A 27,545-nucleotide genomic window follows, 5' to 3' on the forward strand; every position below is an offset into this window, starting at 1 on the left:
GAAGCCCATCTATAAACTCATTAAAGGGTCCACTGACCCCAGAGTGACAGCACCTGATTTAAAGCGTGATCTGGCTTAGACTCACATTTTCTCCCCAATTCTAAGGATATAAAGAATACATGTGACTCAAATATCAGTTTTTCCCCCTCCCATAAGCTAGTTAAACTTGAAAGGGATTCCTTCTACACAGGACTCACTGCTTAGAGAGAGGTAAGTTCAATATTTCCAGCTGAGACGTGGTAAACATTCAGATGAAAGCTGAAATATCTAGTTAATAATCCAGAGATTTCAAAAAGTATAGTTGTTTAATACAGTGTAGTCAAAATATCTGGTAAAGAGAATTTTCATTTGTCAGTTGAAAGGCTGGGGTCACATTCTGAGATACTGAAAAATGGGACCTATTCCATAAATAATATCCTTCTTGAATTTTATTGTTTAAAGAGCAAGGGAATATGCACATCCACCAAAGTGAAGTTTTTCACTGAAAGGATGAGGAATCCAATGCTTTCTGATAAAGACCATCCAGCTAAAAACAGAAAATTAGATCAGTAAAACAACAATAGTGATTTGACTTTGAGTTTTATTTCAATGGGCACACTTCATTCATTTTCTGTAGGAAAACTAGGCTAGGTCTCAATGGGCAACAGTCACAGTTATTAAGCAAGTAAACATGCCACCACTTTTGTGCCCTCCTTTATTTCTTCATGTCTTCAGTCTCATCCGGCTCTCTCTCTTGATGCTCTCTTTCCCACCTCATTTCTTTTAACTCTTGTCTGTATTTCCGTTCAATGAATCGCTTCTGATGGGCCATCTGAGGAAAGTTATCTAACACAAGGAGATATATTTAATATTTAATAAAGGATAGCCACCAATGCAGAGAATGATGCAAATTAAACACATACACATACAAACACACATTCACATGAAGTATATACATGTGTATTTTGGGAAGTAAGAGGAAAAAAAATTGCTCATTTTCTCCCCTTATTCTTTCAGCATTCAGAAGCATATTGGAAGTTCTGGATCAGCACCCCCGATTCTAGACTTTGATATTTGATGTGAATTTGAGGATAAAAGACACCAGAACACAGAGAAATGTTAAAACACAGACATGCAGTTTCAAAATGTTTCTACCCAGGTGCTTTAACATCATTCTCCTAGCAACAAGTGATTTGCAGGGAGAGATTAAAGGATACAGTAAAATGTAGCTGCATATTTTTGAAAAGCTCAAACCAAAAACCTCAAACAAATAATCATATTATTACACCATTATTTTCCAAGAATTAAAGTTTCTGAAGAGAAGAGCAAAAAAGGTTCAGATGGACAAAAGAAGGGCACATCCTAAATCGTTACACCTCATAATTTATTCTGTTTTTAAAGATTACCAAGAAAGGGCCAAATCTATATCCACAACACGGTAGAGAACTTTTATTTGGTTAAAGGAAACATGTCACTTAAGGGTATAATTTAAGCTATATTTAGTTTGATATTAGATCCTATGCAACAGTGCTGACACGATGGAAATCTTGATTAAGATTTAGTAATTTTACAATTTTACAATTCGGCTGTCATTTGTAGATATAAGGGTAGCAATGGAGTAAGAATTCAAGTACAGAACCAGCAACAGTCATTTTACATACTTATTCAACAAACATTTATGTCCCAGGAATCACAAAGGGATGCATGCAAGAATGAGGACCACTCAAGGTTTCTGATAATGCAGAAAAAGAACGACACTGTTCTGACTAACCAAGTAAGGGACTGTTATATAGAAGATGTAGTACTTACACAGAAATATGAAGAATCAGAAATGTGGAAGAGCATGACATGTCTGAGGAAAAGCAAGTGCTTGCTTTTTTAAGGGTGAAGCACAATAAAAATGGACCTACATGCATAGCATATTCCTAAACTCTTTTGTTCTTCCTTTTTTATACAGTGTTCCATCCTAGTCCCAGGTTGGAAAAAGGACGGGGTGATAAGAAAAGCATCAAGAAGGCAGGCAGTGAATTAGTAGAGACCTTGTATATCTGAGAGTCAGTGACTAATTTTAAACAAAAGAGGAACATGATACCTATATTTCAGCAATGAAGCAGTAATAAAATCCTATCCCCTAAATGATGTTAAATTGATTTCTGATGTATTGCATAAAACACAGATTCAAGTATTACAGGTGCTTTAAAAAAAAAAAATCAGACAAATCCAAAAAAGTGAGTTGTAAAGCAAGTTTCCGCATAATGAACTCTACTTTCTTAGTAAATTTTATTCTAAAATTCAATTTGTGTTAAAAAAAGAAAATCCAACCACTTGGATCTAAGTATTGAAAAACTTTTAGAATATATCCTTAGAGCCTTTTCCTTCATATGAAGTAAAGTTATACAACACCAAAAATACACAATATAAATGTGTATTTATATTGTACAAAGACATACAAACACTTAAAATCATCCCCCTACCAACCGCTTACACTGAGCCTACAGCACATGTATGTTATTTGTGGGTACACTTTTTCATTTATTCTAGCATAAGCATTCTCCCATATTATTTGTCTTCAAAAACATTATTTTAATGGCTGCAAAATATTACAACATTTGGAAGTAGCAAGGATTGGTAAACTATTGCCCAAAGACCAAATCCCACCCTCCACCTGTTTTTGTAAATAAAAGTTTTACTGGAACACAGACCTACCCATTCGTTTACATATTACCTGTGCCTGCAGCTAGGTGGCAGATGTGACAGAGACCTCATGGCCCACAAAGCCTGAAATATTTACTACCTGGTCCTTTCCAGAAAGTTCACCAACTCCTGGGATAAACCATAATTTGTTTGAAAACTTCCTGTTAAACATGCAGGCAGTTTAAACTTTTTTTTTACCTCTTATAGATCATATTGTCATGATTATCATGGTAAGTCAGCTTTGGCTCACATCTCCAATTATTTCCTTAGATTTGATTCCTAGAAATGGAATCTCTGGATCAAACAGTATAAATTTCTTTAAGGACCTGATACATACTATTGAATTACTTTCCAGCAGTTTAAACCAATTCACTCCTACCTACTGGTATGTATATAGAGCTCTGTCTCAGAACAGGCCAACTTTCTAGTACTGTTTTAGTTGAAAACAAAACAAGCAAAATGACCCAAAGATAAACTTCAACAATTTTATAAGTGGAAAGTGCAATCTCACTTTTATTTTACATGTGCTTGTATATTTACATATAATGGAGAAAAAGTTCCCTGAGTCAACTTAAAACTCAGTGAATATTCCAGGCCCGCTGGACTCTGGCAGCACTGGTTTCTGCCCGACTTAACTACTCCACTTTCTCAACAGGAACACACTGGCCACTCATTTCCACCTGGCTCTTGGCCCTCTTGCCTTTCCTGGAATCCCTCCCTGTGGCCGAGAATCCTGTGCCTCTTCACTTTTAGCTTCCCATACTTTGCTCTCCACCCCCTCAGTTAGTCTGAGTACTTGAAGCATAATAAAATTGCACTGTCGTGTTTGGCCCACAGTACTATATACCTCAGAAGAAAAATTCCTTGTACTTAAACCTTTTATTTATAAAAGACTATGCAGTTCCCTACATGGTCAATTATGCACTTTTTCTTCAACCCAGCTATCCCACTCTTGGACTCTATCCCACAGAACTAAAGGCACCAATATACAGACATTTATTGTCTACAGTGATCAAAACAAAACAAACAGAAACAAAGTGTCCACCAACAATAAAAAAGCTGAATAAAATATGGCACATCCACAACATGAAATATTATGCAGCCATTAAGAATGAATTGACTGCACAACATAAAGAGTGAACCCTAATGTAAAAACTATGGACTATAGTAAATAGTACAATTATACTACTATTGCTTCACCAATTGTAACAAACATACCATATTAATGTAAAATATTTTATAATAGGGAAAACTGTGTGTTGGGGGGGGTATATGAGAACTCTGTACTTCCTGCATGATTTTTCTGTAAACCTAAACTCTCTAATAAAACAAAATGAGAGGGAAAAAATGAATTAATTATAGCCACTCTGGATGACTTGCAAGGACTGACCATGATATAGTACTGAGTGAGAAAAGAAAGGTGCAGAGAAAAAAGTAAATATCACACCATTTTAATAAAACAATGGGAAAAAAAAAAAGACCTTTACATGTATATTTTTATGTCTGTATGAGATTTCAGAAGTACAGAGAAAAATATAAAAGAAAACATATTAGGTTGTTCACATGTGTTCCCTGGACTGAGAGTAGGACTCCATGCAAAAAACGAAAATGCAGATCAGAAAGCATTCAGGAACACTTTTAAAAAAATCATAAGCCCATTTTATACATATCTCACTCAGTGCACAGAATAATTATGAAAAAAAACAAGATCACATTTTATCAGTACTTACCATTTTTCCATTTCCCCATTTTCTTTCCATAAAACACTAATTACAATATGAACATAAAATTATAGAAAAAGAGATAGGCTTACATTTTTCAAGTGCATCCATTGCTGCTCCCATTTCTGCTTGCTGAATACTATTAAAAAATAAAGGTAAGGTAGACTTAAAGGATTTTTTTCAAAAACACGTAACATGGTTACAAATGATTCATACTGATTTTCAGGGTTGGTGCATAAAGTTTTATCTGATTACTTCTACTGTCACATATTGAACTGCACAAATAGGAATCCACACAAAAGCATGCAGAACTGTTATTTATTTGCACAAAGCCCGTTTAGGTTATTTGTTCCACACTTTTAATACTGTAATAAAATGTCTTCCATTTATATTCGGGCTGAAGAATTCCTTATGTAAGTCTGAACTATACATATGTTCTATATGATCTATATCATTTTTCAGCTTAAGATACATATTGGAGGGCGCAAAGAAAAGTGATAAAGCACATAATTCTTTTTACCCAAGGAAAACATCATTTCCACGATGCTCAAGTGAGTAGCAATGAGAAATCAAATGTCTGATGGCTGGGTCATGCACGATATGACACATCTTACAAGTCCCAAAAACTGCTTGCATTTATGTGCACTCTGTTGGGTAACTAAAACCGGACAGATCTTACCTGTGCACTAGGTAATGTAGTTTTCTCAATAAAGCTAAAGCCCATTATACAATGGCATTCAAACTGTCCAAGGCCGATTCTCAAGTGTGGGACTGGGGCTGGTGGGGACATTAATCCTTGGGAGTCACTTTGCTGATACCCTTGAACATTCTACACTTTAAAAAGACAGACTGCAGAGTATGGAAATACCACATGGGACTTGTCAGACACAGAGAATGTTTATTCAAAAAAATGAAACGTATTTTCGTCTCATACCTTGGCCCTTTCCCACAGCCTATTCTTTCTCCCTTGAAATACACAGCCACAGTGTAGGTTCTAGCATGGGACGGCCCTACTGTCTGCAGAGTCCTGCAAGGGAAAGGAAAGAGCACTAATTATGGTAAAGCCTTACTTAATTGTTATTGCTAATATGTTGCTCTAAATAAAAGCATCTTCTTGTTGCCTAGACAGAGGAAGGTAAAAGTGACAATAGCAGAAGTAAAGGACTAAGTTTTTGATTATTAACTTGACAAAAACAGAGAACTTTTAAAGTAGGAAATTTTTAAAATTCTGTACTGGATTTTTGTATTTTTTCCAAAGCAATATGAATAATATCTGAAGGCTACCAGTGATGTGTAAACTATTTTTAAACAATTTCTGTGTACATTCCAAATATCACAAAATTAACAAAATTTTATTAGTGAAAAGTCAACAGTTTCAGCCTTTTTTACTGCTAATCACAGCTAGGAAACAAATCTTCGGGTAATACAACTTGAATCATCCTGAATGATTCTTTCTAATGTCTGCTATCTTACCTAAAATATCAGAAAGTGTACTTAGTTCCTGAAACATCTGAGATCATTTCAAAGGTGGTATAATGCCAAGTATACAACACAATCATGAAAAAACAAAGCTTCAGGTCCTCTGAATTTTAATGACATAGTGTAGATTTCAAATGCAGTAAAACTGATAACTTCATGGAAAAGGGAAATTAAAAGTAGCCAACAAAGATAATGGAATGAACACAGTAATCCTGAAAAAACTATGTAAAACAACCTATCATCTTGATAAAAATGAACAAACATTGTGTATTTTGGGGGATTTATGAGAAGGGAGAGAAATAATTTCCTTTGTGTTTATATATTCCATGGGATGAAATTACACGGATGGCTTCTTTAAGGTAGTCCTTATTATAATAATCATGACTGAGCTATGAGAAGTTTGTCATCCTCATTTTATTTATTGAACCTTAATTATCGCTTGAATGAGGAAATACTTTGAACCCTTCATATAATATAGTTTGGATATTCATTTTGCTTGTTAGGCACATATTAAAGTGCTATCTCCAAACATTTGGTTTTTATCCCTATAAATAAAGGAAACATTGTTTAGCAGTGACAGCTTCTTGGGACAACTTATGGTAGCCTGCTGTGGGGTGACTTAACCATCTCTTGGCTTCAGGTTTCTTTTGGGGGAAAAAGTCTATAAAGTGTTGTGACTATTACTAAAAATATAAAAAAGGATTTAAAATTCCCATCTACCATTCTGGTATTCTTACTTGAGTATTCTGAAGTCTGACAAAGAGGGGCTTTTATTCCATATAGAATACATACACACACACTAATGTGTGTTCGCAACCATGTGTGCGCAGGTAAGGGGTGAAACTAGACTTTTAAACATACTTAAAATTACATCTAGATGATACCTTGGGAAGCAACCCAGCCATTTCAATAATCCTTCCATTTGGGAATTCCTCTTTGAAACCACCTTTTGAACCAATGCATGAGTGTCTCAAGATAATTATTCTATCTCACAGACAAACCTCCTGTTTTCATCAAAACTGGTGTGACATGGTGTCGTGACCCACTATTTACCTGTGTTTCTTTGTAGTAATTTTTGGCTACCACTCAGAGCATAAACATTTGTCACTAAAGATATTCAAAAGTAAGGCAGCTACAAATTATGAGAAGAAAAGTACCAAATATTTGAGTAACACAGCACCAGTGGACGACAGCCTTATGTCCAAAAGTGACCACCTGCGGGAGACAGTGTATCTGTCAGGTGACAGAGACGGAGGCCAGCAGGTGTTCAGAGGAGAGGGAAGAGAGACAACCAACTATTGTTACATACAAACACACACAACCTTCTAATCTAGATCTATAAATTACAAGGAATAAGAAGACAAATATAAAAATTCATGTAAAAACTATTTAGTCACACTGACCCTCAGGAAAGTTTCAGTGAAGGGCACTTGCCACAATTTCCTGAGAATGACTAGTTTTCCCTCAAGTCAAGTGGAGAATCAACTCCAAGCAAGGCTGGATCCGGTGACTGTGGGCTGTGGGTACTTACTTGTACAGAGGAATGTCTGGCTCTTTTCCTTCTGTCCTAAGTGTCAAGCAACACTGCTGAAGCTGGGATTTGGGGTCATTCCAATCCTGATTCAAAATGAACTCCTGTAGTAAGCCCCCAAAAAGTATTTAGTAATGGATTCTGGAATCACCAAACAGAAAGCATACCACTAATTTAAATGTTATATGAGCTTACTTTTAATCGTGGAAAGAAACAAACATTCATGAAAGTATGAACATATTCCAAATCCTTATCAATGTATAGCGCTGCAATAAATGCTGAAAAAAAGAACATTTAAAAATAAACCACCATTCATTGCTAATTATCAGAATGAGTAAGAGACTGAAACTTTTAAGAAGCAGCTTAAAAAGGTTTTCAACTTTCAGGACCTCTTTATTTTTCAGCATTACCTTTTCATCTTTCTTCAAAGAAGACTACTTTCAATCTACCAATATTGGACGCAGCAACAGAGATGTATGATTAAGGTGCAGCATCACAGAGCACAGAGACAAAATTGCATTTAGGCAACAGTAAGTGCTAAATGAAGGTTAACTAAAACAATACACAAATGCTGCCATATAGCAAGGAAAGAATGCTTTCTAGGAACACAACCATGTTAGCCTCAAATACAACCTGAAGATGAGATATGCCATCAGAATGAGCAAGTCCTTGGGATCTGCCTTCTCAACACCAATCTTAAGGAAATCACCCACTGACAAGGGTTCTATGTTAAATTTCAGGAACAGAAATGGGACAATTTATGGGAAAAATCTGCCCAAACTGAGAAAAACTTCATTCTGGGCTTAATGACAATATAAAAATTTATTCTACTTTGTATTGATAAATGGTGATTCCCAAAGATGAATTCATTAAAAGGTATCTTAACCAAGTAAACAAATAGTAAGATTTTTAAAAGAAGAAATAACAGTGTCTTTCACTGAGCTAAAAAAAAAAAAAAAAAAAAAAAAATCAACAGTAAGACTGATCTCTCAACTTAATTTTTTGGTAATGTTAATCTTGAAATTACTTGTCTCTAATTGAAAAAGAAGTTCTTTTAAGTTCTTTAATCAGACTGCCTTTGCACATTGTAAATAAGCTGGTTTTATATGGTACCCTTAATAATTGTATAGAATTACAATTACCAAAAAATACTGTTAACATTAAGAAAAACAAGTTCTAAGACCCAGTAAATAGCCCACTTATTTCGATATATATCAGAAACAATAAAATTATGTGTACAATTCTTAATTAGTTATAATAAAATTATTTATAATGCTACCACATCAAATCAGAAGTTGCAAAGAATTCTGGGACAAGAATTTGCCTGCAGAACTTGGAGCTCATTCAAAACAACAGACAATAATTTTAGTATTTAGTGAATACATTACCCTTCCTTCTTCTATGCCCCTATATGAAGGCTACTGGGTAGCAAAAAAGCTATACTTCATAATTACCATGCTCCGTATTGTTACTGTTTCATGCAAAGGGATCTGAGGGCTGGGGACGAGACAGAGGGGTGGGAATGGGGAGAGGTGGGTTACCATTGAATATAAAAGCAATTATTCACTTGTCTTAATTCCAAATTACTCTCCTTCAAACAAACTTTGGAAAAAAGTATTAGTAAGAATTAAGATAGAAAAGTAGTTTCTTTAGTCAGAACAAAATAATGAAAAGAAGAAAGTGTTATCCATGTGATTTAACCATTGAATCTGTAGGGTAGGATAAAAGCTTTACTCTGTAGGACTCACATTCCAAAAGGTCTGCCAAGGTCTTGGTCCTAAGGGCCACGGGCCTCTTGGTTTTGTCATTGGTTATGGCATACTCCTGCATGCCCAGCTCCTCCGCTACCTTGGCTTGAGTTCTGTTATTCACCAGAGAGCTTCGCAACAACTGGCCAAAAGAAATTAAAGTACATTTAGAAACAATTTTGCTTTTGGTCTCTCTTGTTCCCATGTGGGGGCCCAACCAATCTGAGACTATCTCACTGACAGGGACACCAAGGTAAGGGATGGTTTAATTCCTCAGCCACTGCCCTCAGACATCAGTGACACATCCCACACACTTCTAGCTTCTCCCTAATAACTACTTGACTCTGCTATCCTGGATTTTGCCTGATATATTTTTTTTAATACAGAAAAAACATTTTATTGGAAGGATCGCAGGAAGCACACAGGAGGCCAGCCAGCCAGGTTCAAGAAGGGACAATATCCAGAGTTGCACTAGGAATCAACTTAGTAGGAACTCGTGATGATCTTAGCAGAATTCTGGGACAAGAAAAAATTGCCACATTTCCCCTCTGGTTCATGTGAGATTGAACTGCAGACTTAAAATACTGGAGGAGAGGGTCCCATCTCCCAACAATGGGCCCAATGCCCACCTTTGGCTAATGTAAAGGACATTACCACAAGGATGCACAAAACAGATATATTTTTCCAAAGAAAACTAGGGTATTCTTATCAATGAATGGGGAACAGATACTTAAGTGCAAAAATATAATAAACACTCATTATGATGTGTTCTTTTAAGAGGCAGCCCTCTAACAACTGCCTAACTGATATTTAAATACTTCATTTACATATTTAATCTGTGTGTGTGTGTGTGTGTGTGTGTGTTTGGGGTGGGGGGATGCTGTACTATGATTAAAGTCAAAGCTTTTATTAAGTTTAATGCTATACAACAGAACATTTTTAAAAATCTTTATCAAAATATAATTTACATACAAATATAAAGCATACCCATTTTAAGTGTACAGTTAGATGAGTTTTGACAACCAAATGTATTTCTATCAGCCCAAACAAGTTCTCTGTGCTCCTTTGCAATCAATCTTCCTTGTCTCCCACTAGGTAAAGATCTGCTGTCACTGTAGATTAATTTTAAAGGGACATTCTTAAAAGTTTAAAATATGTTTCAAGTTTCATGGCATTGATGCAAACTTAGATATTACAGGATTTGGGGAAGTGGCGTTTTATTAAATATTATTTAAAAGATTTAAACTATTTATCTGCATTTTTGCTTTTATCATTATATTAAAGATTTGCACTATATATACCAATCTCAGTTTTTCATACTGAGATGTTTTATCTTTATTCAAATTAAAATGTAACTTTCATGTATCAACTTCAGGAATTCAAAACAAAAATTTCCACTAGGAATTTCATACAGTAAGAGTCCTTCAATAATTATCCAAGTAGCTAACATTAAACACAGCATGAAAATTACATAATCAATCCATTGTAGAGTTGTCTGTAAAACAAGATGATTTAGCCATTTAGCACTCATTAACCACTCACTATGGGAAAAATTAGGGGGAAGACTGGAGGGAAGGAGACAGATATAAAGATGCATAGGATAAGGATCCCACCCTGAAGCAACTCGGCAAACAAAAACTAAACATAATTATCTCCAATCTCTAAGATTCGGGGGAATAATGCACCTTAAACCAGAACTTCTCTTACAACAAATTCTTAGCCTATTAAAAAAAAATTTCTTCCTTCTAGGAAACATCCCTGAAAACAGGGATAAGAAGCAGAAAGGAGCTATAAGTCTTGCTGGTATTATACCTCTGCTGTTCTACATCGCATTCTGTTTATTGGATTCAAGTTTTATGCTCTGTGGCTCCATAGTGTCAAGTGAGCTTATGAATACCAAGATTTATACTCAATGCCTGATATTGCATCCTTGACAATAGATAAATAAGAAACAATATGTTCTTAATTTGTCTGACAATGATTCATGAAGGAGAAATACAACTTGATCTTCATAAGCCATGCTTGCTATTGAATTTCAGATCATTACTCTTTGCTTGTCTCTGCTCCCTTCCTCCTATTTCCTCCTAACTCCATCTTTTCTTCAATACACTAAGTGTTTTATTAAAATTAATATCTATAGAGGAGCTCAAAATTTAAAAAACCCTAGCATATAACATTAATAGAAGACCCAACCTATAGAGAGCCTAATACCTTGTAATTACGGAATAATTGAGCTGGGAGGGATATATCTTTTTGAGTTTGGAATTCAACGTGGGGAAAAGGGCTAGTTCTCAAAGTTGAGGCCATGGGGGAATGGGAGGGCTATTTTATGAATATGACTAAGTTGAGCAAAGTTGGTTCCTTTCTGAATATAGGCTTTAGGTGAAGGGAGAAAACTCTTTAGGCTGCGTATTTGGAGTGTTCGTGCCTGAGAACAAACAAGCCCATGCACACATGAGCACACATAAACCATGATAAATCATTAGTTATTGTGCCCCTACTGACCACCTGCCAGTGTTGGTGATGCTATCTGATGGCAAAGAAAGAAAGCAATGAGGGCAGGAAACAGAAATGCTTCCAGTTTTATTTAAGACAAGCCCAGACAGGTCTTAAAGCAGTAGGGTGGCTGGAAAGTGAGATCTGTAAATTCTTGCCCAAAACTCAGAGCCTCAACCAAAAATCAGTGGAAAGGAAGCTGTAAATCATCTATGTTTTTATAGTCAGTTTAAATTTAGAAGATCAGTTGAAAAGAGTAAGACCTTGCTCTTTACCTAAACAAGAAAGATGGAATGACAGTTCTTTAAATGACGATTTCCCTCCCTGACTTTTTTTGAACTCTACTTCAGAATGAATCACGCTATTTACCAAAGAATAGGATCTGAGGAGATCAGTAAGGGAAAAAAACATCAAAAACCAAAACAAACAAACAAAAAAAAACATCTAAAGTTATGGCAATTCTGGGTAACAAACAGCTATTGAGGCTGGTTGTATGCTAGGCCCTGGGCTGACAGCTGCAGAATCCCAAGATGACCAACATACTGTCGCAAACCTCTGGGAGGTGATAATGTCCTATGGAAGCTTGCACAGGCTGGCTGCAATGCACTGTGGTAGCTGCAGTGACACAGGGACCACAGGTGCAGACAGGTCGGTGGTCCTCTCAACCCCAGTCTTCCAGAAAGGCCTACTGGGGGAGCTGGACCCTGAGCAAGTGGTAGCAACCTTTCAGTATTATCACTGGCCTGGCTGAAGTACCAGCATCCAAAGTTGCTTCTGAGGGTGGAGAAGAGTTTTCCAGGAAGAGGGAAATCTGTGGCAAAACAAGGGGCTGTGACATAGCAAGGTGACTACTGAATGGCACTGAAGGAAAAATTAGAACAGAGCGAGAGACGGCTGGCGCTGGTGAGGACGGCAGGCCTCTCAGGGCATACAGACTCCTGCGGGTCATGAAAATAAGTCTGCATTTTATCCTCTAGGGGATCAGGAACCCCAAAATGTTTAAAATGGGGGCAATGGCTAGGTAATTTTTTCATTTTAGGTTCATCATTTTGGTGGATGGATTTGAATGAGGCAAGACATGAGGTTAGAAGGCCTGCAGTTGCTAATGCTATAACTTACTATATTACAAAGAAGAAATATCTACTCTATTTTTTAGCAGAAATCTAGAAAATGAAAATTAAGCACCTAATTGAGCATGAGATATTTATGAGACTATTTTGTAAACACAACCTTGTGTCTGATATAGTAATAAAAAGTAAAAGACTCGGCATCAAGCTGCCTGGGTTCATACTGTGGTTCCACCATGTCCTAACTGTGTGACCCTGTGTAAGTTACTACATCTTTCTGAGCCTCAGTTTCCTCAGCTGTAAAACACAGAAAGCAAAACTACCTCATGTAGTTGTGTTACTGTGACAGAGTGAATGCATATACAATCTAAGTACAGTGACTGGCACAAAATAAACAGGCCAGAAATATTAGCTGTTGATTTATCAACAGCAGAAGTAGCTTTTCTAGGCAAAATATGTTTGTTCTTCATTCACGGAGAAAGAGTACTAGAAAGTTTCTGGAATTTCTCTGGATTTGTTTTCAACACAAAATCTTTCGGATATCTGTCAACTCATTGTCTTCAAAGCTCTCCATTTTTCCAAGTGTTTCCCTGTCAGTAACACCTCCTTATTTTAACACCTCACCCCCCCTCGCCACCAAGAGGAAAAAGTTTAATGTGAAATCACCAGAAAAAGTGAAGAAAGCTGTAGTTAGGACTCTACATAAACCAGAAAAAAATACTGCTGAATTGATGATGCAATGTCAGGTACCAATATAAATATCCCAAATAAATTCTGATTTTGAGTATCCTGATTCCAAGTTTTCTATTATCTCAGCACAGCAGTCTTTCATTATCAGTTTAAAGTTAAATTTCAATGAAAAAAGATGGATAGGTTTAAAACAGACAGACAGTCAAACATATTGGCATCCTTCCTTCAACTTTGCTTTTCACTCCAGAGATCCACAGAGGAAACCACAGTTGTGAGACATGAGCTACCTAAGAGGGCCATCTAGTGTATAGTATATAGACTCTAATTTACTGTTTTGAAGAGTTAAAAAATATAAGGACATGGGGTGAAAGCAGAATACATTATTAAAAGTGACAGTGATGTGCCACACAGGTCTATTACACCAAGAGTGGTAGCCAGATGGCCTCCATTTCCCATGACAATAAAAGAAAAGATACAGAAACGATCACAGGAGGAATTCAGGTCAGGTACAAAGAGTCAAATTATGTTGGTGAGGGAGAAATTCTGAAACAGGTTACTGAAGAAGGCTGTGGAATCTATCTTCTCAAGCAGATCTTTCAGATACGATACTTGTTTGTCTGAATGATTTATGCTTAGTACTGTCTGGCGGCAGCAGGGGGGGATTAGATCACTGGTTCTCAAACCTTTTATTTGTAATCCTTGCTGTCTTTTTCACTATTCCAAATCATTCCTCTAAAAATGAAAATTTCCCAAGTCTGTCTTGCTGGTGTGCACCACCACTGGTCACAGTGGCTTGCACAAAGTAGGCCTGGGGATTAGCAGCTATTTGAACTGGGTGCAACACAGTTAAGGCTAAGAGAGAAGAATGATACAGAGGAGAAAACTCATGGCTTAAAATCTGCAGTGTGACAAGACAGGCTTTCCAGTCTCAGTAAATCCTTTCTTTGAGATGCTCTCACTGTTTACCTACTGAGTGGGCACAAACCTCAGAAACAAAATCTTCAGTCTATGAAACAGAACTTCTTCCCTCTACATCCCAATTCACATTGAGTTATCCTAGAAAAATTACATAAACACAGCATGCCTTCCCAATAGGTATTTTTCAAAACCCACCTTAAAGAACAACACATTTTTCCTATCAGTATTCAAAACCAAAACCACAATTTCATATGCTCAATTGCCCTTATTCCCTGTAAAATATTCCAGTGTGAATTTATGTAGCTGCGTGTTTTAAATCACAATAATGCATAATTTGTAATCTCCCCCACAAAGAATGAAACTGCATTAAGTAGTCCTCCACATTTCTTACATTAATTTTAACACTTAGACACCTATAAATAAGTTTTCAGCTTCTTCCCTTACCTGTAAAACAACATGCTACTTACTACCTGTAAAACGCTCATTCTTTTACTTATTTACTAAATATGTAAGATAGCCTATCATAGGCCAGGCACTGATGGAATATAGTAACCAACAAAAACATGCTCTCCTAGACCTTCTAGTCTAGTAGGGTGGGCAAAATGAAATAAGTGCCATTAAGGAAAAGAACAGAGAATTTTGACTGGGGGCAATAAAGTTTCCCCTGCATTCAGAATCATGCCAGAAGTTACATTTAAATGAGTAGTAGGAAATAATCAGGCAGATGAGAGTGAGGGCTGGAAGCAGGAAAACAGCATGTACAAAGGCCCTGTGGCAGGAAGGGGTGAGGAGAAAGGCACAGCAGGCCAGTGTGAAGGTGCAGAGGGTGGAGACAAAGGTGTGACATAAGACTGGGCAGGTGGACAGGGCCAGACCACTCAGGGCCTTGAAAAGATCTTCAGTCACTACCTAAAGAACAAATGAAGAGTATTAAGCTGAGAAATGATAATCATTTGCTCAAAGTGTATTTGCTGAATACTGATATGCCAGGAACCCTCCAAGGACCAGGGGATCTGGAATGAAGAAAACAAAAAGTCCTGCCCTTGTGCAGTTCACATTCTGGAAAGAGGAGGCAGACAGTAAACAAGAAAAAGGAGAAAAAGAAAGGAGAAAAGGGAGATGTGGTTACAGGCTGGGAGAGGAGGGTTAGCGACAAGGGGAAGAGGTTGCCTACTTAAGCAGCATGGGTTAAAAGAAGGCCTTACTGATAAGATGCCATTGGAACAGAGACCTGAAGGAGATGAGGAATTTGGACACAGAGATAACCAAGGTGAGGTGCAGCCAGGTGAAACAGCAAGCACAAAGGCCCAAGGCAAGGGCTTGCTTAGTGTCCTACAGGACCCACAAGGAGGCCAGTGAGAAGAGTTCAGGTGACAAAGTCGAAGACAACACTAGGGAGCTAAGTCATACAGGGTATTGTAGATGACTATCAGTGTAGTGTTTCACTCTGAGTGAGATGGGAAGCCTTTGGAAGGTTTTGTGCAGAGGAAGGTTGTAATCTGACTTCCCTTTAGAAATGATTCCTCCAGCTGTTGGGCTGAAAATAGACTGGGTTGGTGGTGGAGGGGTGTGCGGAACCAGTTGGGAGGCTTTAGCTGAAATTTAGGGGAGAGATAACAGTTGCTTGGGCCAGGGTGTTAACAGTAGATCTGGTAAGAAATGGTCAGATTCAGGATATATCTTGAAAGTAAAATCAATTGGATGTACTGGTGGTTGGGGGACGGGGGGAGTATAACACGAAAGAGAAGAGATAAAGATGACTCCAAGTTTTTAAACCTGAGTACCCTTATTGATACAGAGAACTCTGAGAGAGAATCAGGTTTGGGGGGGGAGGGGTGTTTCGGACATGTTAGGCTTGGGATGTCAATCAGAAATCCAAGTAAGGCTTTGAGTAGGTAGATAGAAAAATGAGCTGGAGTTCGGAGGAGAGGTACAGGCTGAAGGCATCAATTAGGAAGTGGTGTACAGATGGAATTCAAAGCCATGAGACAGACAGAATGAGGTCACTTGTGGAGTGGAAGTCGGTAAAGAAGAGCAGAGGTCTGACGACAGAGAACTGGGGCACTCCAGTGTGAAGAGGCTGGGAGATGAAGAGGAACAACAAAGGGGCTGAGGATGAACGGCTAGTGTAGTCAGAGGAGACTGGTTTTGAAAAGAATGGGGATAAGGGATGATACAGGAAGACTAAGGTGGAAGGAAGCTGCAAAAATGACTTTAAACAGGCCTGAAACCTAGACCTACTGAAGGATTTCTGCCTGGGAAACTGTCCATCATAGGAGTGAATCAAAATACTGACAAGAAAGGCAAAGGCAAGCCTTTTGAATAGCAGCATACATTCCAGGGGAAAAGCTGTGGACCCAGGGATCCCATTCCTTTCATGTTTCACCACCTTGTACTTTGTAGAGATACAACAACATAACCACAGATTCCAATCCTTTGCAATTTAATAAACAACACGTCTTCTAACTAGTCTCTTTATTAATCCCATTCCTGTAACATTTTGAAAGCCATGCAGAAATTACTGCAGTGTTCCAGGTGAGAGAGGTTGGTAGGTTAGAGACAGGCGGGCAGAAGAAGATAAATTCAAGAGATACTTGAGGCAGCTGGGACTGGAGCTCAGAAAAGGGATGAGACCGGAGAGATGAGTTTGTAGGTCATATGCCTAGAGAGTGAAATTGATGATACACATGCACAAAGATTACCTAGGAGAAACTGGAGAAAGAAGAAAAGATAGCAAGAGATACTTGAGGCAGCTGGGACTGGAGCTCAGAAAAGGGATGAGACCGGAGAGATGAGTTTGTAGGTCATATGCCTAGAGAGTGAAATTGATGATACACATGCACAAAGATTACCTAGGAGAAACTGGAGAAAGAAGAAAAGATAGCCTAGCACTGATCCTTTCAGATATATGAATAGTTATTAGCTATGTAAAATAAAGAAAGTTTGCAAAGGAGACTAAGAAAGAGTAGCTAAAGAGGTAAGAGTTTCAAAAACTAGGTAAGTGCAGCATGATAGAAGCCAGAGAAAAACAATGTTTCAAGGACAGACGGAGCAACTGTGTCAATATTGGATGAAAATTAACATGTTTTTAAAAATGTATTTAACTTATGACAGACCATCTATGTTTTGCCAGCAGATCTGTTGGTACTGTTGATTACTACCAAAGCTTTCTATGAATATATTGTATCACAATTTTGTCATTTGCTAACAACTTTCTAATAAACTAGTCAAAAACTCTCCAATTTTAAGAGAGCAAGACTGATAAACACATTTGGGATAAAACTATTAATGGCATTGGAAGTGACTTTGGAAAGACCACAAAACAGGAGTTGCTAGCATAGAAATAGTCCTGGTTATACCTTTATCTAGACCTTGGGCACGTAACTTGCCTTTCTGAGTTTTGGTTTCATTATTTGTTCAACTGCAAAGAGGGAAAGGGGTGGGGGTCGGGTGGGGCTGGAGACTGCAGAGCCCAGGTAGTGAGCAAGAGGGAAACAGCAAATTTGTTGATCTATAATATTCCATCTCCATAAGATCCTATAGTTCATGACTAATTTTGCAGGAATATGGGATAAGTGTGTATATTTAGACCACACATTTTCAATGGAGGCTTCTAAATGGCCATTAAACGAATGAATTTCAAGCTATTTGGCTTGGTTTGTCCATTTCTGAGACCAACCATACACTCTGACACCTACAAAATCTATTCTCTAAGGGAAGAGACACCAAACAAGCATTTGCTGTTTCCCTAATGTAATGTCATATTCCAGAGACTAATTCATTTATGGTAAATACTCATATTTTCTTAAGAATTTAATATTCATTCAGGAAGAAAAGACTTCTGTCCATCCAAAGGTAGTTAACTTTAAATGGTAATCAAACTGTTGATTTAAAATCAAATTTAAAATAAGCATACTATTGATTCTTCAGCACTTACAATGGTATATGGTACATAGTAAGAGTTCAATAACTATTTGTTGAGTGAATGAATGGAAGGACCAGCCTTTGTTAGGCTTAGAAATTCTGCTGAAAAATTATATCTAAACATAGCCAAATCACCATATTCATCCTAATTCCAATATTTCTGTCTCACATGAACTATTTCCAGTGTTCACAGTTAAAGAGATAGAATCCAATTCTATTCAAAGGGAAACATGAATAAAAACTGTAAAATGCCAAGTATGAAAGACCTTCATCGTCTGCTTTAAGTATAAAAAAGAAGATAGTATATACTAACAAAATATCTTAAGGTACACTACTATTTTTCTTGGCCCAATAAAGTATTTATCTTCTCAATGCCTAATTCTAGAAGGACTTCTCAAAGTTTATTCCTTATGCCTTGAGAGAACATGACTAGCTTCTACGTATGTTTTCTCCACCATTCCAGTTATATTATTGATTGGTTTCACAGAGTAAAAATAGTAGGCAATAAACAAAAAAAAGCTCAATAAAGTTCTGTAAAATGAAACAAAAGTGGGAAGAATGGGGACCATTTCACTTTGTTCATAATCATACCTTGTCTCTATGACTCCTTTCAACTCCTCTATGCCCTAGTCAAATGGAGCCCCACTGCCTCTCTACCTTCTGATTTTTCATGTCAGGCCCTTGTTTCTGCAGTCCTGATATGTGGTATGCCCTTGCACAGAATTCCTCCCACTAACTCTCAATGGCCAAATCCTACCCATCTTAAAAAGCCTAGCACAAAATTACCAAATCCATGACGCCTTCTTTGAACTCCACAGCTAAGATAAGAAATCTTATCTTGTCCTAAACAGCACAAATGCAGATAATATTTAACATCTTCTACTTTGTATTTATAGTTACCTCTTTACACTTTTTACAGTGTGTGTATGTATGTATTGTATACATAGTATAATATTTGTAGTTATTTACACTTTTAATCTCTTCTAATAGTTCTTAAACTTATGGATAGACTCAATATCAGCTAATCTTTGCTCTCCTCAATGCAGCCCAGCTCAATATCTTGTGCAAAGTAGGTGATCGTTAAATGAAGGTGTATTAACATTTTATCACATGTTGCTTTATGTACAATATTTACAATGAAATGAAGACAGCCAGATGATGTGCTCAAGTCACTGAGAACTGAGTCATCAATTATATAAATATATATTTGACTTATTCTTGTCTTTGCTCTCTATTATACACCAACCTTATTGGAGGGAGCTATTTTATACACACTTACAGTTAAGTGCCCTTCGTGATGGTCTGGGAAATGAATGAATAAGTACTCTGTGGCTACCAGTTGCATTATGGAGTCACCTAGGAATTCCATTCTCTGATTGTGGCCTCTGAAAAAACAAACATCAATGTGAAGAGATCAATAACCATTTGTGGATGTCAAAAAAATCCAGAATGTTTATAGGCATCATTTTGCTTTAAAGCACAAAACTAAATATGATTTCCTAAGTCCCCTCAATTGAGGCAAGATCTGAGTCACTATAGGTTGAGTTTCAAAGACGACTAAAGTGAGTACTATTTAAGGGTTAAACAGTGGCTAAAATAAAGATTGGTTAATGGTGCTTGGTCAGAAGCTGGTCAGCATTGAAAAATGAGGTATAATACAGACAAGAATAGCAACACTGGAACAAAGCAAAGCAAAAAGGCCAAGAATTTTCTTTACTAAATCTTTACTGCTCTACTGAAACATATACTCCACTATTTGGACCTGAAATAAAATTTAAGGATGCTAAAAAAAAAAAAAAAAAATCCATGATAGGACTTTTTAATCTTTACAGTAATATTTGGCTGTGGGGGCAGGGGAAAAGGCAAAAATGGAATAAAAAATAACTCACAAAGAAATAAGATTTTGGTTATTCTCTTATAGTTATTTCACTAGCTCATCTTCAAATCATTGATCTAGAGCAGGTATTAGAGGGCCAAATCCAGGCCCTGGCCTGTTTTTGTAAATAAAATTTTAATGGAACATAGCCATGCTCATTCATTTAGGCTTTATTTATGGCTGCTTTTGCACTACTACAGCAGAGATGAATTGTGACAGAGACCACAGGGCCCACAAGGCCTAAAATATTTTTGACCCTTCATAGAAAAAGGTTTTTACTTCTCTCACAATTTCCCTATACATCATAAAGAAGCAAGTTGCAAGAAAACGGGATCAAAAATACTGGATTGCAGCAAGTCCCCTGCTTCACTCCCATGGCTGGCTGCTCATCCATCTCACAATGTGACTTTTCCTGGACTACATTTGAAATCCCAATTCCTTTGAAGGGCATATATATAGCAAAAGTTTGGGACTGCCTCGTCTAAATGGTACTTATAACTCACAGGGTCAGATGGTTAAATCCCACAGTTCTCAATGTGAATGCTCGTGCCAGAAGTCGAACATGAGTAAAAATCACTCCTATTGCTTCTTCAAACTCAGTAAGTTTCTGTAGAACTGGAGAAGTTTCAATAAGTTGTCGATCAGTATTTGGTTCCTGCAACTACAGGAGAATAGAAATAAATAAAAATCATGTGCAGTTTTTGATTAACAAGAGTAATTACCAATTCTAGGATAGATAGTATTTTGTAAAATTCCTTCTCCCATAGGCAGAAATATCTGAAATGCCAATAGAACACAGAAGCTTCGTCCTCATCTCTTAAAATGACAAACAAACCTAATATTTAAAGAAGGCTCAAATAATATTTTCCAATCTCCTATCAAATTTCAAGGCCAAGTACTGTACACAAGTACTCTTCAAAATCCCAAACATTATACTAAATCTCTAAGGAAGATGCAAACCGAAGAAGAGCTGGTAGAGAATATATATATATATATATACACACACACACACACACACATACATACATACACACACACACACACACACACACACATATATATCTAACAAAGCAGTGGTTCTCAAACCTTGGTGTTTATCAGGGCTTGTTAACCACAGATAGCTCAGCCCTACCTCCAGAATTTCTGATTCATTATGTCTGGAGTGGGGCTCAAGAACTTTTCTAACAAGTTACCAAGTGGTGTGGATGCTGCTGGTCTGGGGATCACTTTTTGAGAACCATTGCATTAGAGTAACTTTGCCATTGTGTGCCTTCTAGGGAGCAACCTATTTTGGTGAATGAGCGTCATTAATATTGGATTCAGCCTATATTGGAGATGATTATACAACTAGACAGGTGTTCCACATTAACAATGAGTCTTTTGAAACTATCAGAGAGCAATCATGAAAAGTATTAAAATTAACATTTTCAACAACTTTGGGCAACTCTGAAGTATTTTTTATTAATAAAATATTTTAAAGTATCTGAATTAATGCCATTTATTACTGTAAAGTCTTTCATGAGAGAGTACAGCCACAGTGATTATTCTTATATATATTTATGTTTATATATGTATATACATATATGTATATATGTATATTAACACATACATGTATATGTGTACACATATATACATGTGCATAAGCACTCTGTCTCCAAAATAAAACAAAAGTAAAAACAATGAATAGTAAAAATTTCTAGAACTGACTAGGGAAAAGGGTATCATCATGTACAGATCTTTTAAACCCTCAAATCTGGAGTAAGAAGCCATCACACTATGCTAAGTTTTTAATACATAATATGTTTTAAGCACTCAGTCAAAGCCCTCAAGCTCTAAGATCCAAATGAGTTACAATTTAGCAATGCTAATTTAGTATTTTTTCTACTTTTTCAGTAAGCCCAGACTTGCTTGGATATTATTTTCCCTGCAACAGCAGGCATGTAGACATACCGGAGTCAAATATAATGCTTTGAAAATCACTTCTAAATTTTTTTTGGCAAACAATTACACAAGCAGCTTTTTCCGCCTTGTGATGGATGGTGCTTTCCAACCATCCCAAGCCACACAAACACAAGTGCATGATTGCATTTTAATATTGGTTCCAAGGATTCCCAGTTCTGACACCACAGCTACAACTTATGATGCCACTAAAGGGAATCCAAAGACAAAGGGGGAGAGGAAAAAAAGCAACCAAAGTAAAATGAGTACCTGGAGTTATAAAGCTCACTGCAGACAGGAAGGTCTTACTTACCTGGAGTGGGTGGAGAGGATAATTGAGCCAGACTTCACGCAGATCCTGGAAAATGAAGTGATACCTTGAATGCTCAGGGGAGCTATTCAACACACTCTAGAGCACTAAATAAAATGTCATTATTTGAAATACTGAACTATTTCAGATGCTACCTCCACTTATTGCAAATTCAATAGTGCTGGCAAACTAATTTTTTTTTAAGTGTATTCACCACTCAAACTGCCTTTAGTGACTCTAATTAACCTTTTAAACTGGGCAGGAAAAGAGCCACCTCTACCTCCAAAAAGTCAAAGATACTTTTTAAAACTAAAAGTTACACATCTGCTTACTCTAATAAGCGGCTGTTTTAATTTTATTTTGTAGCTCACCATTCCCCAGAAATGTGCATCAGTTGTGTCTTTTCTAACTGAAAATCATTTCAAATGTCCTTTATTTTAGGCATTAATTCATTATCATATAAAGTCCTGTTTAAATATGGAGTGGAAACACCCCATACCCAATTTATAGCTCTTACTTTTATGAGATCACACCATAATTGTGGGTCACTACAAACACCTACTTGAAATATGAGAATGAATGAATTTCATGGAAAACCTTAATACCTTATTTCATCCTCTGAGTTCAATCTAGAGGCAGTTATAATTAGAACTTCCTCAAAATTACAGTGTTTTTTTCCTTCAGCTTTATACTATAGGGAGCCTAAAAAGGCTCTGTTTGAAAACAAGGACAAAGATATTTTTAAAAAGTCTTTTTTTGGGGGGAGAACAGGAAAATTTAATATCACTTTTGACACACATGATAGAGTGAAATAAAATACCTAACTTTTTTTTATACAATCTTTTAAAAATGCTTAGGATTTTTGTTTTTTGTATTTATTTTTATTTTGTTCACATTTTTTAAAAAATTTATTCTAGTGACATATATACAACTAAAATTTCCCCTTTTAACCACATTCACATATATAATTCAGTGCTATTTTTATTTTGCCAATATTTTAAAAAAGTGTTTAAATACCAAACAGTTCCTTTAAGGCACTTTAAAGAATTTCTCTTGACCAATTTAATAACCTTTCCCTTGAATTCTCAGTAGCATGAACTGCATTAAATGTCACTCCTTCTTACAACTTCCTCTGCTCTCTCTCAGTGCTTCCTTTTCTTCCTCCTACACCCTAAGGGAACACTGATCAGACTCCAGCCCCAGGCCTGGCCTACTCACTGTCCTCTCCTCTAGAGAATTCCAGCTTTCTCATCCCTTTACTCACTACCTCAATTTGGATTACTTATCCATCTCTGCTGCACTTTTGATCTCTCATCTAAGCTACAAGCCTATAACTCTCAGTGCCTTAATGGGCATTCTTTACCTCATATCTAACAGGACCAAATAATAATTTCTCACCTTTCACCTTAAACTAGGGAAAAAGAGTTTTGGGAAAGACTGAAGGCTTGGGAATGACTCCCTGGGTTTAATCCTGATTCCATTTTGAGAAGTTAGTTAACATTTCTAAGCCTCCATTTCCTCAAGTGTAAGATGAAGATAATCATAGCATCTATTTCGATGTGTTCTCTGATAGCTCAGTGAGCAGCACATCAAAGCACTAAGCCCAGTACTAGTACATAGAAAACACTACTATTGATGATGATAGGACAACAGCAACAATGAAAAACAACTCTCCTCTTCTGACCAATCCCAATTTTCAAAGCTCAAAATTCTCAAGGACATCTTAATTCATCTTTCTCCTTCATGTTTTTCACTCAAAATATTGTGATTTCCCTTTGTTGTCCACTATCACCCATCTTGCCCAACAGCATAATGCCTAACAACTGGACTATTTCAACTGCTTTCACCTCATTTCCATTTATTTAATCCACCCTGCATTCTGTCATAGGGTGCTTCTGTACTTCAGTGTCAAGGAAAATATACTGGAAAAGATCCCCATTAGAATCCCTGTTGCACCATTCATTAGTTCAAGGACCTTGGGCACTCACTGGGTGATTCATTCATGCAACATATTTTTACTGAATACCTATTAATGTATCAGGTTACTAAGATGAATAAAACAGTATCCCTGTACTCAAAGGGGTCACAGTTTAGTAGAGCAGAATGTAGGTAAGTAAGTTCTAAACTGGCAATATATTTAAGGGCTAGGAAAACTCTGCCTGGGGGTGGAGATAGAGCTTCAAAGAGACAAAGTGACTTGAGGTATCCTGAAGAAGAAGAAGAAATCTGCAAATTAACAGATGAAAATAATCAAAAGCAGGACACTAAATCATATAAGTAGTATGTCTCAAAGTAAGCCCAAAACTATTTTAATTACTATGGTGTGTAGGTAGTTTAGATTTTGTTAGGTGGTAAAGAAATCAAAGATGGATAAAGATACTATCAGAAAAGAAAACTTCAGACCAATCTCTCTAATGAATACAGATGCAAAAATCCTCAACAAAATACTTGCAAGTCGAATTCAACAGCATAAACACCAAAGCCAAGTGGGTTTTATCCAAGGTATGCAAGGGTGGTTCCACACTAGAAAATCAATTAATGTAATATACTACATTAACAAATCAAAAAGGAAAAACCACATAATCATTTTGATTGACACAGAAAAGGCATTTGACAAAATTCAGCATCCTTTCAGGAAAAAAAAAACACTTCAGAAAGTAGGAATCAAAGGAAACTTCCTCAACATGATAAGGGCATATAAGAAAAATCCACAGCTTTCCTTTTAAGACAGGGAAGAAGACAAGGATGCCAACTGTCACCACTGCTATTCAACATTGTGCTAGATGTTCTGGCTAGAGCAATTAGGCAAGAAAAAGAAATAAAAGGCATCCAAATTGGAAAGAAAGAAAACTGTCACTATCTGCAGAGGACACGATCCTATATTTTGAAAATCCTCAAAAAAATGACAACAAAGCTACTTGAGCTAATAAATGGTTCAGCAAAGTGGCAGGATACAAACTCAACATGCAAAAATCAATGGTGTTTCTATACATGAGTAATGAGCTATCCAAGGAGGCAATCAAGAAAAAAATTCCATTTACAATAGCAAATAAAAGAATCAAATATCTAGAAATAAACTTAACCAAGGATGTAAAGGACTTGTACACAGAAAACTACAAAATCCTGCTAGAGGAAATCAAAGAAGGCCTGAATAAATGGAAAGACATCCTGTGTCCATGGACTGGAAGGCTAAATGTCGTTAAGATGTCAATTCTACCCAAATTCCTCTTCAGAGTCAATGCAATCCCAATCAAAATTCCAACAGACTATTTTGCAGACATGGAAAAGCTAACGATAAATTTTATATGGAAGGGGTAAGGACCTCAAATAGCTAAAAACATCTTGAAAAAGAAGACTAAAGTGTGTGGGGTGGGGAGGGGGGTGGGTATCACACTTCCTGACTTTAAAGCTTATTATAAAGCCACAGTGGTCAAAACAGCATGGTACTGGCATAAATACAGACATATTGATCAATGGAATCAAATTGAAAATTCAGAAATAAATCCTCAGATCTATGGTCAATTGATTTTTTTATATGAATATGCTCATGGCAACTTTACCTACAATAGCCAATAAAAAGGAAATAACCCAAGTGACCATAAACACATGTAACAAATGAATGGATAAACAAATGTGGCGTATCTATAGAACTGAATACTACTCAACAATAAAATAACAAACTAATTACATAAGCATCACTGATGACTCTCAGTAAGTTATACTGCATGATGGAAACAATAAAAATGAGTGAACACTTTAGGACTCTAATTATATGAAATTCTAGAAAATACAAACTACTCTACTATAAAAAAATTAAATCAATGTTTGCCTGGGGGGCCAGGGAAGGCAGAGAGAAAGAAATGGTAAAAGAGCACAAAGTAAATATGCAGGTGACAGGTATGTTCATTACCACAATTGTGATGATGGTTTCATGGCATTCCATGTGTGCCGAACATCAATTTTATGCTTAAAACGTGTTATACAAAAATCAATCAATAAATAAACCAAAACAAACAAAAAAACAGTTTAAAAATGGCTCAAAATAAAAATCTAGATTTCCCACTCTTTCAAGAAAATCCGGTTTGCATCCCTACCTATACTGACCAAACCATTCTTCCTGGGAGGGCAGGCTTATCTTAGCGGCAGCAAATACTGGCAAAGCAATGAAGGCATTTTCCACCTGAGTCAACCGGAATGCTGGCTCGGTCACAAAAGCCATATTTCTAGTCTATGGGATCATCCATGCCTCTATCATTGTCATGCTAGTTCAGCAATGACCTTACAGTGGACAGCCCAGAGAGGCTACAGGAATCCACAAAACCTTTAGATTATTTTCTCTTACAATGATCTTTGCTACAGGAAATACACAAGCTTGGAGATACTGAGAATTTCTGTGCACACTGATCTCACCCAGCCATACTGACTGGAACAATCATGGAAGCACTTTTGGGAGAGTGCATCTCATTTGAGGCAGTCTCATCCATGCCCTATTAATCCAGAGTTTCTGTATCAATTATGGCCCCTGTAATCTCACAACTAGTGACACTTGCTTACTGCATTCGGACATCAGGAAACCGGGCTCCTTTGCAGAACATGGAGAAGAGATTCCCCTCAACAGTGCTGGGCATTACATGAAATCCCCTGTGAACAAGAGAAAGTATTCATGCAGTTCTCAGAAGCACTAGAGATTGTCACAACTGCCCATCTTCAGGATGATCTCTGAGCCTGCACAGAATCCTGGCACCTAGGCAACAAAGTCTTGCAGTCTTCCCTAACGAAGCCTTGGGTGGCAATGCCAATTAGGCCAAAACTGGAGAACTATTTTCTGCATTTATACTGCCATAGCTGAGGCACAAAAAGTTTGGACTTCCCAAAAAGTTATTTACCCCTTCATGCTGGCAGGGCCCAATTCTGTTTTCAAACCACTCCACACACAGTGAATAGATTAAGTGGTGGCTAAAAATGAAGGTCTTCCTTATTGCACAAACCAGAGCAATTAGAGGCAGGTGGTTTCTGCATTGGTGACTTGAGGCTGGAAAAATCCATTATCAGCATTGTTCTAGTTTGCTAATGCTGAGGAATGCAAAACACCAGAGATAGATTGGCTTTTATAAAAAGGGGGTTTATTTGGCTATACAGTTACAGTCTTAAGGCCGTAAAGTGTCCGAGGTAAC

General features: G+C 37.0%; 1 protein-coding gene across 4 annotated transcripts in view; it reads right to left on the reverse strand.

Moving 5' to 3' along the window:
* Nucleotides 1-562: 562 nt before the first annotated feature.
* DROSHA (drosha ribonuclease III) overlaps nt 563-27,545 on the reverse strand; it is a 150,669-nt gene continuing 123,686 nt past the window's right edge. For all 4 annotated transcript variants that reach the window (XM_037799026.1, XM_037799023.1, XM_037799025.1 and 1 more), the window contains 9 exons: nt 22,375-22,419; nt 20,627-20,784; nt 19,527-19,632; nt 9,153-9,294; nt 7,600-7,682; nt 7,405-7,508; nt 5,329-5,421; nt 4,487-4,533; nt 563-825 (listed from right to left, as the gene is read on the reverse strand). In XM_037799026.1, coding sequence (XP_037654954.1) covers nt 695-825; nt 4,487-4,533; nt 5,329-5,421; nt 7,405-7,508; nt 7,600-7,682; nt 9,153-9,294; nt 19,527-19,632; nt 20,627-20,784; nt 22,375-22,419 — 909 coding nt within the window. In that variant the 3' untranslated portion in view covers nt 563-694. The remainder of the gene's footprint in view (nt 826-4,486; nt 4,534-5,328; nt 5,422-7,404; nt 7,509-7,599; nt 7,683-9,152; nt 9,295-19,526; nt 19,633-20,626; nt 20,785-22,374; nt 22,420-27,545) is intronic.

Source organism: Choloepus didactylus, chromosome 11 (assembly GCF_015220235.1).
Source record: "Choloepus didactylus isolate mChoDid1 chromosome 11, mChoDid1.pri, whole genome shotgun sequence".
NCBI lineage: Eukaryota > Metazoa > Chordata > Mammalia > Pilosa > Megalonychidae > Choloepus > Choloepus didactylus.